At 35.8% G+C, this 12,397-nt stretch overlaps 2 protein-coding genes and 1 long non-coding RNA gene across 3 annotated transcripts; all 3 read right to left on the bottom strand.

Moving 5' to 3' along the window:
* Positions 1-539: 539 nt before the first annotated feature.
* Positions 540-1,176, bottom strand: LOC140955667 (uncharacterized). The gene is made up of 3 exons (XR_012170046.1): positions 1,049-1,176; positions 781-977; positions 540-671 (listed from the first exon to the last, which is right to left on the bottom strand). It is a non-coding gene; the product is annotated as an uncharacterized lncRNA (long non-coding RNA).
* Positions 1,177-5,922: 4,746 nt separating this feature from the next.
* Positions 5,923-9,397, bottom strand: LOC118052860 (disease resistance RPP13-like protein 4). The gene is given in 4 exon segments (XM_035063931.2): positions 5,923-7,836; positions 7,839-8,745; positions 9,105-9,151; positions 9,261-9,397. Coding segments are annotated over 2 exon segments (2,550 nt in total). The 5' UTR covers positions 8,731-8,745; positions 9,105-9,151; positions 9,261-9,397; the 3' UTR covers positions 5,923-6,178.
* A 1,143-nt stretch (positions 9,398-10,540) lies between these two features.
* On the bottom strand, positions 10,541-12,364 carry LOC140955666 (cold-responsive protein kinase 1-like). Its single transcript, XM_073409652.1, has 4 exons — positions 12,264-12,364; positions 11,873-12,104; positions 11,310-11,460; positions 10,541-11,017 (listed from the first exon to the last, which is right to left on the bottom strand). The coding sequence occupies exons 3-4, from the start codon at positions 11,451-11,453 to the stop codon at positions 10,799-10,801; spliced, it is 363 nt and encodes a 120-aa protein (XP_073265753.1). The 5' UTR covers positions 11,454-11,460; positions 11,873-12,104; positions 12,264-12,364; the 3' UTR covers positions 10,541-10,798.
* Between the last annotated feature and the right edge of the window lie 33 nt (positions 12,365-12,397).

Genomic DNA, 12,397 nt, shown 5'->3' with positions numbered 1-12,397 from the left:
CAAGAAGGTAGATTCCCTTCAAAATTATTTTTCTTGATGTTCCTTGTTAAGGGAATTAACTAAATAATTTTCTATTTTTGCAATATTGTGTCCTTTGGTTGACTAAATTGATGCATTTGATTTTCTTTAGTTGTCTCTCTCAAATAAGTTAAGAAAACACACATCCAAAAACTTGGTGAAAACAAGAGCCAGCTTTGTGAAAACAATATTTTCCAAGAAGATTCCAATAAAAAAGACCAGGGAGATCAAGGAATAAAAGAAAACAATGAGATAAATATCCATAAATATAGAGAAATTGACAAACCACACAATCGCAAGCTATATCGACCATCATGTCTTGCAGGACAGACTGCAAATCGTTCCAAGGTATTGATCTCTTTGAAAAACACACAAGGACTTCAAGGAAAAGAAACGAAGGAGATAGCTAAATAAAATCAGATCTTCACTTTTGTTTCTATTCCAATAACAAATGAATTAAACCACAATTATCTTAAGAATTATTGAGATAGATAACAGATTATGTTCATAAATCTTCTTCTCTTAGTGTTTACCCCGTAATTCTCTGTCTCCTATCCAGCCCATTCTCCACATGAAAGCCAACAGCAGCAGCAGAAACAAAATACAGCTTACTGCAATCACCGCGATTTCCCAAGGACGTAGTTTTCTGGGAACTTAGGAAACAAAAAACAACAGCTTGTATAATGCAAGCAACAATTTATTCTCAGAGTAACAGAATTCTGGGTGTTATGAGAAAAGGGTAAGTGTTGCTTCCTTTCCTACCACGGGTGACTGAAATAGCTAGCTGATATGAGAGGTCCATTGATAGCAGGTGAATTGTACAGAGATCCTTTGCCAGTCCAGAAGAAATGGATCTCCAACGAACCATCACGTATTTTGGTGGTGTATTCTCGCTTTAGTTCTTCATTTTGTCCTCCAAGAGCTTCCTTTATGTCGAGGTCTTTCTCCACTCTCTCTTTCTGCCATCAAGAGTTCCTTAAGAGTGTGATATTACTACATAAATTGACATTCTGAAAAGTGAAATCCTTACCTGAATATACACATCGAACACATGTTTCCCTACTCTGCTGTTATCTTCTCCCTTTAATATAATGTTTCAGCAAAATGAAGGGTCACATGGTTCTTGCCTTTACTCAAGCAAAGCCCATAATTGTTATCTAATTTTGCCTCGGGACTAGAAACTTCACATGTCGAGTTTCTTACTAAAGTACTGTCATTGATTTTGGGCCACAAGTAGTCTCCAGAATAGCTATTAGCCCAATCCTCATTTGGACTTTGAAAAAAATTTGATGTTGAGGTATCGTTATGATAATGGGCCTTTCCCACGGTGACCTCCTCGCCACCACAATTTATAAACAATGAATTATCTGCGAGAAAAGTTATTTTCAGTAGAAATATGATTGTTCCCCATAAAGTGGATAGAATTCAGTAGAAACATTTCTCTCTATATTATTATCAATGATTAAGTTCGATGAGAATATCATCAATAGACCTCTTTTCTAATTTTAGTGACTTCCTTCTTCTTGCAAGGAAGTGTTATGTTCAAACCCACTCTTTAGAGAGTTCGAGACTGAAAAATGCTCTTTTAAGGAGACCAAAATAGCTCCTCAACTTTGGCCATGGTGGCCAATCTAGTTCATGTACTAATGCTAACTCCTAGACAGTTTGTCTAATGACTAAGGATTGTAGCATTCTATCCGTGTAAAGAAAGAAGAAGAAGGTTTAAATAACTAATTCCAATTTGATATATAGTTTATGCGCAACAACTTCATTTAGCTATCAGAAGAATGAACATACACTTTCGATGACATTCCTTCTACATCATCTTATCTATGAAAGATCTAAGAAATTAACAGAGAAATTTGTTAGAAATACTTTATCGCACCCGACATCACGGCGGCCTTAAAAATTTCTTTAAATCTTTGAAAAGAACGGATTTCTGGTATTCTGTTCTTTGATGGGAATATTTTTTGTTTAAGAAGTCGCCACCTAGTATTATGGTTACTAGGAACCCTAACTGGTCAACAGAGATTCTATGATCTAAGACTGATTACGTAAAAGGAAAGATATTATCGCCCCTTAAACGTCCTACCTAAGACAGACTGCATTGTTGATCTTTGTTATTAATTGCTAACATTTTTTATTGGTTTATACTATGATTGCTTGTGTGTAATATCCTTGACTCTGGCGCCAGTGAATATTCAACTACGGATATTTCCAACTCTGGCATTGGTAAATATTACATAGGTATCAAAATAAATAAATTAAAATATCATTATTTTTTTTATTATATTCCTGACTCTGGCGTCAGTGAATAAACAAATAGAAATCAATTTAAATTTTTTACACATACACATTTTTTATTTTTTATGTAGCTAAATAAAACAACAACAAAAAAAATAAAAAAATAAATTTACATTAGTAATTTTTTATTCCTGACTCTAGCGTCAGTGAATATACTAAATAAATTTATCCTATTTTATCTTATGTGAATAAACAAATAAAAATCAATTTATTTCTTTATCAATTTTTTTTTTACGCATGCGAAACAAAATAAAATAAATTTACCTTAGTATTTTTTATCCCTGACTCTGGCGTCCGTGAATATACTAAATAAATTTATCCTATTTTATCTTATGTGAATAAAAAAATAAAAATCAATTCATTGCTTTATCAAATTATTTTTTACGCATGCGAAACAAAATAAATTTACCTTAGTATTTTTTATTCCTGACTCTGGCGTCAGTGAATATACTAAATAAATTTATCCTATTTTATCTTATGTGAATAAAAAAATAAAAATCAATTCATTTCTTTATCAAATTATTTTTTACGCATGCGAAAACAAAATAAAATAAAATAAATTTACCTTAGTATTTTTTATTCTTGACTCTGGCGTCAGTGAATATACTAAATAAATTTATCCTATTTTATTTTATGTGTTTTTTTGTCAATGAATAAATAAAAAAAAATAAATTCATTTATGTATATATTTTTTACCTACACAATTTTTATTATATATTTATATATTTTATATATTTTTTTATTTTTGGGCTGGGTTGGGCTAAATCCAGCCCAACAGGTGGCTGGGCTGAACCTAGCCAGCCCGGCCCTGGGTCACTAGCCCAAGCCAGTGACCCGTCCAAAAACAAGATGCACGCGTGATACAGATCACACGTGCATCAACAGTGCGAAGGTAATTAAATTACCTTCGCACTGTTCAAACAATTATTTGAACACGAGGAACAGAGAAAAAAATGAAAAGGCGCACTTGTTTCTAGCGATTGAAGAAGACGGCAACGCTGGTGTGGCTGCTTTGAATCGGTTGCTTTCTGTTTCTGGCGATGCTAAGGCAGGTTGGAACGACGGTGTGGCTCGACTGCTCTATGTCAATAACCCACGGTTCGGTGATCAATTGGGTTTCTGCAGGGGCGAAAACAGTTCGGATGAAAATCGGTTTCTAGCAGGGATGAAATCTGGATTGATGTTGCTGTTCTTCTCTGTATCTTTTTTTTTTTGTGTTTTGTTTGCTCTTTTTTTTTTTGTTAATTGCTCTGTTTTTGGGTTTTTTTTTGTTCGGTTTCCTGTTCTTAGCTCTGTTTTTCTAGGTAAATTCTGGGTTTCTCTTTCATTTCTTTATGGGTTTTTTTCTGGGTTTTTTCTTGGTTTTTTTCTCTAGTTTTTTCCTCCTTTTCTTCTGGGTTTTCTTCTTCCTTTTTATAGCCAAGCTAAACCCTCCCCCTGCGTCCTATCTTTGCAGGACTGTGTTTATGCCTCCACCACCGAGATCATCGGCAAGAGACGTGGTCCAAGATTAGATTTGTTGAGGATTATCAGCTCCCCTGTTGAACCGGGAGCTTCCCTGTTGAAGCGGGAAGGAGAAGAACGCACGGCTGTTGCTTAGCAACGGTGCCGTTTTGGCTGGAAAACAGGAATTTTCAATTTGACCCCTGAACTTTGGAAATTCTGCAATTGGACCCCTAAACAAATAAAAATTTCTTTTAATTTTGCCCTTTTTTGGATAAATTTCAATTAAATCCCTAGATTGGTACACTGTTTACAAAACAGTCCTTAATTCCTGGATTATTCAATTTGGTCCTTAATTAATTCTTTCAATTTTTCCCCCTTTGGATAAATTTCAATTAAGTCCCTGAATTTATTTAATTAATTAAATCAAAGTTTAATTAAGTCCACGAACTTATTAATTCTTCTAATTTCATTAATTAAAATAATCCAAATTTTAAGTAAATTTCCAAACTTAATAATTCTTCAATTTCTGATCAATTTATTCTCAAGTCTGATAATTTCATCCCTGAACTTTGAATTTGCATTATTTTAACCCCATTCTCAAATATATATTTTTTAATCATTGATTTTGTATTGTTTATTAAAAATTGGGTTATGATAGTTGCCTCCTCTTTATAATATTTACGATGCAAAGATATTGAAAAATTTTATTTTCTTTAGCTTTGTGTAGTAAATTTATAAAGAAGGAGAAACTGTCATAACCCAATTTTGGAACAAATATTAAAAATTAAATATAGTTGACAATGGGGTTAAGACAACAAATTTTGAAGTTTAGGGATAAAATTATCAGATTTGAGAATAAATTGGTCAGAAATTGAAGAATTAATAAGTTTTGGAAATTTACTTAAAATTTGGATTAGTTTAATTAATGAAATTAGAAGAATTAATAAGTTTGTGGACTTAATTAAACTTTGATTTCATTAATTAAATAAATTCAGGGACTTAATTGAAATTAATCTAAAATGGCAAAATTAAAAGAACTAATAAGGTTGTGGACTTAATTAAACTTTGATTTGATTAATTAATTCGGAGACTTAATTGAAATTAATCCAAGGGTAAAATTAAAAGGGATTTTAATTGAGGTCCAACTGTCCAAAATTCCAAAGAAAGCAGGGGTCAAAATGAAAATGTCACTTTCTGCTGAAACGGCGCCGTGCTGGGGATCGTGCATCTTCTCCATTCCGATTCAACCGAAGACCTGAAAATCTGCAACAAATCCAATCATGACCCCGTCTCTTGCCCACGATCTCGGTCGTGGATTCCATAACAGTCCTGCAAGGGCAAGGACTGGTTGAGGGGCAATCTTCTCTATAAAAGGGAGAAGAAAACCCAACAGCATGGAGGAGGACTTTGGGGGACAAAAAACCAGGAACGAGAGACCGAAGACCGGAACGAAACAAAGGCAGACAGAGCAGAACCAGGGGGAAAAGGGATCAAAACCCAGAACACAGAGAAGAGGAAGAAAAACTGGAGGAGAAGACAGACCCAAACCAGACAAAAAATAAAAAACTCAGGGGAAGACATGGGCGGGTTGAAACAGAGGAAAGGGAAGGCAGAGTTCCTTCATAACTTCGGCAGCCGAAAACAACAAACGAAAACCGGAGGGAGCACAGGAGATCGATCAAATACCAAAAGCAAGGGAACCAGCCATTCGCAGAATCACAAGAACAAAGAGGAAAGAAGGAGACAAAACGTGCAGCAGAATAAAAAAGGAAGAACCCAAACAGCAAGCCGTCACCTTCATCATCACCGAAGCAAAGGAAAGCAGAAGAAGGAGCAGAGGAGAGGAGGCAGCGCCAGCCAGCCAGAGTTCTTTTTTCTTTTTTTAATTTTTTAGTTTTGTTTAAGACCATTTTACTAGTATTTAATAATATAAATTCAAAACAAAGTTCTTATGGTTTAGACTTTTTTTAGTAGAATTTTATCTTTCATCATGATCAGTCTCCATCTAGCTGAACTTTCACTCTAGAATTTTTTTTTTTTTTGAAAATAGATTGTGGCATCTCACTTTCAATCCCATAAAGACAGAAATATTTCACATTTGCATGAGCTCCCAAGTGTAATATATTATGCCAGTATGGAATATCAAAACAACAATAATAAAAATACTCATTCCATTATGATGTTATTGAAATTCTACAGCAAAATACAGGATTTTCATAAAATAAACACTCAGTCTTTCTGATGCTGAATACAAATCACAACCAAACTGAACAAACAAACAAACAAACAAACAAGGCAGCACACAGAGTTCTTGCCACACCGGTACATTTTCCACATCCTCAAAAGCTTTGTAGAGAAGATGATCCTTTGTTTTTTTTTTTTTTTTTTCCTATTCCCAACTCTTCGATCTTCAATCTTCACTCCTCCTCCATGTAGCCAGCTTGTCGAGAGGATGTGGAAAATTTCTCAAATTCAGACAACCACTGACCTCTGCGTATTGTAACGAAGGCATATCCTCTTCCACCTTTTTCCAGTCCAGCTTCAATTTTTGCAGGACCTTAAAACATAGACCTTCAATGTTCCAAGGAAAATCTCTTCCATCTACAGACAGAGGACTTGTTTGGAAGTCAATGATCTCTCCATTCTCAATACAAATGTATTGCAATTTAGAAAGCCTTTCAGGATTGATCCATGTAGGAAGAGTATCTTGGTGATAACGCCTGAGATACAACTCTTGGAGACTTGGAGGAGATGAAAGGATATTAAGCATCGTAGAGATAATGTTGTCTTCACAATCTTGGGCATCAATGGCTAGTACCTTAAGCTTCTTGAGCTTCAAGAGTACATCCCTTTCATTTTCTGTAATTTCACTGTCCTTGCCGATACTCATTCTCAGCACTCTTAGGTGGACAAGTTTTTCAAGATCACAAAACTTGCAACTTGCTGCTGATCTGCTATTGGATGCCACTTTGAATCCAGACAGTTCTTGAAGATAGGAGAGCCTTTCGATCCCTGAAGGTAGGTATTGGAAACAAGATCCTAAATCCAAGACCACCAACTTTTTCAAAGAAGTGATTTGATCTATTTTGCCTAGTTCATTGAGTCCAGCAAAAACCAAAAACTGAAGGTTGCGGAGCTTTCTGAACGAATATGGTACTTCTTTAAGGCCTACAATACCACTTAGATTCAAATATGCCAAGCGTTTAAGAGAGGAAATCCATTCCACGAGTTCCTCTGTGGAGATCTTCTCCAACTTAGTCAGGGAGAAATCCAACACCCTGAGAGAACCAAGCAACCCAAAATGCCTACCAAACACAACTTGATCATTGGTTGACATTATCAGCAAGGCTCTGAGCTTTGAACTTTTCTTCAATGGTTCTGGGTTCATTTCACTTGTAAAACCCAACCAACGAGAATTTGCAGTCATTTCCTGCTTGCCCTGTTCATCAAATTTGCCAAATGACTCTTCCTCTGCTATTCTAGTGGCCAGTTCCCTCACCATGTCATGCATCTTGCAACAGTAGACTCTTCCATCATATCCTCGTCTATTCACAGCTTCAACCAAGCACCTAGTGACTAGTTCAGAGAGGTAGCGAAAACCCAATTCTTTTGCGGTTTTTGAGCCCTTGCCCTGGATTAGCCCCTCTGCAACCCACCAATGGACCAGTTGCTCTGCTTGTATCTCCGAGTCTTCAGGATAAACGGAGAAACACAATAGACATTGTTTTAAATGTATTGGAAGTTCATCATAGCTCAGTTGAAGAGACGCCATCACTGAGGTAAAATTTCTTCCGGCAGTCAGTTCATGAAAATTTTCATTGATTTCATTCCATTGGCTAACTGAATTTGATCTTGGAGCCAAAAGTGCTGCTACTGCCTTGATTGCCAGTGGAAGTCCCCCGCATTTCTCCAAGAGTTCTTTACCAACTCTTTCGAATTGAGCATCTGGGCATTTTCTATACCTGCACCTGGAAAACGCAGATTTGCTGAACAGCAACCAGCTATCGTTGGCTGTTAGCAATTTTGGCCGATGAATCCGTGACTTGTCAACTCCCATGCTAGTTAAACTTCTTCGTTTCGAGTTGTGATTATGATGCAGCTGCTTTCTCCAACTGCACTCTGCAACCCTGAGAAAAATTGAATCCACCATCCTTGATTAATGTTCCACACATCATCCATAACAATGAGGCATGACTTGCCTTTAAGTAGTTCATTGAGTTTGTGCAACATTTGAGCTTCATCAGACACAGAGCAACGCGATTCTAATTGTTCCAGCATGCTCCTCATGATCCTCATGTCACTTGAAACTTGAGAAACCGACACCCAAATCATGTTATCATAACGACCAGCTACATGTTGATCATTAAAAATTTTCTGGGCAAAGGTGGTTTTACCCAAGCCTCCCATCCCGACGATGCCGACTAGGAGAAGATCATCTTTTGTGTCGCCAATCCAGCCTCTTAACCTTTTCAGATCCTCTTCTAGTCCAATTATCTCAGACGGAACATAGTCCTGTGCTGTGTATTTCATACTCTGGGATGTGTTATCTCCATGGTCGCTCTGGTCCTGGTATTTTAAATGCTCGCCTAGTGACTTCTCCATCTCCCCCAGTTGTGCATTAACGTCCTTCAACTTCTTGCCTGTTTGATACCAGAACAGTGGCTTCTGAAGTGTCAAACTGGTGCAGGATGCTTCTTTCTGATATTCGTCTCTAACAAGACAATCTGTCATTATGTTGTCAGCTTCGTAAATTAGGTCTCTCAATCTAATCAAAATGGCCTTGACAACTTTCTTCTTTTCCTTGAGGTTCTCTGTGTCAGCAAGCAGGGCCTTTGTAAGGTCTAGCCTGGTCTTCATCAATTCAAACTGATCTTTGAAGTCAAGTGCAAATCTAGCATGTTCTTGCAGAGCTGTGAACACTTGTTGTGTCAGGCCTTGAAGCATAGCATCTACTACTGCCATCTTCTTGTATTTTACCTGTAGAAGAATGTCTTTTTATTTATTTATTCCATAGTCATCCATAATGATAAATCACGAATGCGATACAATCGAAAGCGTCCTACAGACCATATAGATTTTAAACTTCATTCCCATCTTTAGCCTTCTGAAATTCGAACATTTCATCAATTACATGCAAGTAAATCATAGAATTTCTATTTTCTAGTCCTTGAAAAAAACATTTGATTAGAAAAATGGAAGGCACGTCCAGTTTAAGCAACTACCTACGTTAGCAAATTGACTCCATGGTTCAACGCAGGAAACCTTATCTGATCACTCGTAACTCAACATAACAAATGAACAGCCTTTAAAAGAGAAATTGAGTTAGAAATGCTTACCGATGGCTGCTTATAGATCTTGAATATTCAGGGCGGAAATTTAAATCCTGAAAGGACAGAAAAAGTATATCAATCAAAGAACATACGGTAGAAGTGAGAGCATACTTAAATGGCCTGAACCATGAAGACTAAGATGGTCATGAGAGTAAGACTTACCGATGGCTGCAAGTGGCGGAGTTCGTTTAGCTGTGACCAAAGAACTGTAAAGAACTACCGAGAGAAGCCATACCATATTCCAAGCATTGGAGATTAGAATAATTTTGGGGTCATCGATGCTAATATAAAAGGGCTGAGGTATAGATGCTTTGTTAAAGCCACTTTCTTTTTTTTGGCAGATAGCTGAAGTGGGGCAATTATAGCGAAAAAATAGAGGGAAAATAAAAAAGAAGAAGACAGATAATGGGGCCACCACTAAAAATAACCTAAGTCATGTTTGATGGATTCCACAACATTTATTTTAGACTTTTCAAGAAGATAAATTCCCTTCAAAATTATTTTTCTTGATGTTCCTGTAGATATTTAAGAATAAGGGAATTAACTAAATAATTTTCTATTTTCCACCACTAAAAATGACCTAAGTCATGGTTGATGGGTCCCACAACATCTATTTTAGACTTGTCAAGAAGGTAGATTCCCTTCAAAATTATTTTTCTTTATGTTCCTTGTAGATATTCAAGAATAAGAGAATTAACTAAATAGTTATTATTTTCCACCACTAAAAATGACCTAAGTCATGTTTGATGGATTCCACAACATCTATTTTAGACTTTTCAAGAAGGTAGATTCCCTTCAAAATTATTTTTCTTGATGTTCTTTGTAGATATTTAAGAATAAGGGAATTAACTAAATAATTTTCTATTTTCCAGCACTAAAAATGTCCTAAGTCATGGTTGATGGATCCCACAACATCTATTTTTTAGACTTGTCAAGAAGGTAGATTCCCTTCAAAATTATTTTTCTTGATGTTCCTTGTAGTTATTCAAGAATAAGGGAATTAACTAAATAATTTTCTATTTTTGCAATATTGTGTCCTTTGGATGACTAAATTAATGTATCTGATTTTATTTTGTTGTCTCTCTCAATTAAGTTAAGAAAACACACATCCAAAAACTTGGTGAAAACAAGAGCCAGCTTTGTGCATTAGAATCTGTAAAGAAAAGTCTACTATACTTGGCATATACCTTTTCTTTTGAAGGACAAATCCCATCATCTTAAACCCATTTGTTTTTTCCGGGGGCCAAGATGTTGTCCACGATACTTGTGTTTGCCAGCTTAATTTTTTTCTTAATTTTTTTTTATTTTTTTTGGCAAAAGACGTACGTTTTGGGGCATCTAAAAAAACAAGAGGACTCTATTTATCGTACCAGAGGGAGTATTTTTTTACTCCAATATTTTCCAAGAAGATTCCGATAAAAAAGACCAGGGACATCAAGGAATAAAAGAAAACAATGAGATAAATATCCATAAATATAGAGAAATTGACAAACCACACAATCGCAAGCTATATCGATCATCAGGTCTTGCAGGACAGACTGCAAATCGTTCCACGGTATTGATCTCTTTGAAAAACACACAAGGACTTCAAGGAAAAGAAACCAAGGAGATAACTATCCATAAATGTAGAGAAACTAAACAAAACACACAGCCACAAGCTATATATATCGACCATCCGGTGACGCAGGACAGACGCCAAATCATTCCGAGGTATTGATCTCTTTAGAAATATCCTCAAGGGTTTTTGAACGTTCAAGTACAGCCACAACCTGAGACATTGTAGGCCTGAGAGAAGGTGATTGATCGGTGCACATTATTGCCAGGTTCAAGGCGATGCTTGCTTGTCCCCTTTCACTACTAGTGCCCAACCTTGTGTAAACTAGCTGCTCAAGTACTTGCTTCGCATGCAACTTACTGGCCTGCATTTATGTGAGAACCTATAAGCAATAAGTCCTCAAAAGAGTATCATATCTACATACTTTTACTCCCTATTAATGTCCGATCGATGGATACTAATAATACTGAAACATCCAATCCTAAATTACGAGCTTCTTGAATACATCAATTGGATGATGGTTGCTATGAGACCTGAAAATATCAATGGTAGATTCTTCTTTTTCCATTTTTAAAGATAAAGCATTGAAGCGGGTACTTAATTTTTGTTATTTTGACAAAAAGTTTAATTAAAGAAAAACTGTTTCTAGCTCTTACCGTATCTAGAAGAAAAACAGAGTTTTCGTCTCCAGTAGAATCTGCATTATTTTTCCCACTAACGATTTCAAGAAGAAGGATCCCAAAACTGAAGACATCGACCTTGACAGTCATGGCTCTCCGGGTTGCATACTCTGGTGCCATGTATGAACTGAAATTGCAAAGAAATGATAGATTAAATAGGGAACCCGATTTCTTTCTCTAAGCAACCTGGTGTCAACTATCAGCCGAAAAGTCAAAGTTATTGAACCCGGTTCAGGTCACGAATTAATTAAGTGGTTAACTCATGTTCAATTCAAAATGGAATTGTTTTAAGTGTTTTTTTTAAATTAAATCTATATATATTTTTTTTAAAATCAAATCAAGTTTTAACTAATTCTTGAGTTAGTCTACTAAGTTTATTAAATTTAACAGAATTAACTCCTATCGTATTTACTTTAAAACCCGACCGAGACATCTTTAATAACAGTATGAAAAGGTGCATTACTATGATGGGCACCTTTCCAGTATTCAGAATTAAACTTCATAGAGGAAAAAAAATTGTAAGATAATTTTATACTTACAGTTGTTTTCCTGCTCCAACTGCAATATATGGATTTCCCTCCTCGTAAAGCTTTGCCAATCCAAAATCTGATATTTTGGGATTCAAACTTGCATCAAGCAGAATATTAGTGGATTTAATGTTTCGGTGAATTATTTGTGGTTTCCTTTCATGTAGATACTTCAAACCCTTTGCTATTCCCCTGCAGATATTAAATCTTTTTTGCCAATCAAGTTGCACTTTAGGATTTGAATCTGCAAATAACCAAGTCAATACTCAATCTCTCTCTCACACACACATAGAGATATAAGTTAAATTTTGTGTGAGGACAAAAAATGGCTTCAATTCAGTTATGTCATGTTCTTCATTAAAATTGTTTTGATTGATCCACATATAAACAACTAAATCATTACCTGTGCTTTTTTGAATTGTTTGTGGATTCCATCTAAGTAGATTCTTCAAAGCCTTAGCTATACCCTGGCAGATTGTAGATCTTTCCGGCGAATCGAGTTCCTCTGTACCTGAATCCCCATCTAGTCAATATCCT

The sequence above is a fragment of the Populus alba genome, chromosome 6 (assembly GCF_005239225.2).
Source record: "Populus alba chromosome 6, ASM523922v2, whole genome shotgun sequence".
NCBI lineage: Eukaryota > Viridiplantae > Streptophyta > Magnoliopsida > Malpighiales > Salicaceae > Populus > Populus alba.
This window is presented reverse-complemented; position numbering and strand designations above follow the sequence as displayed.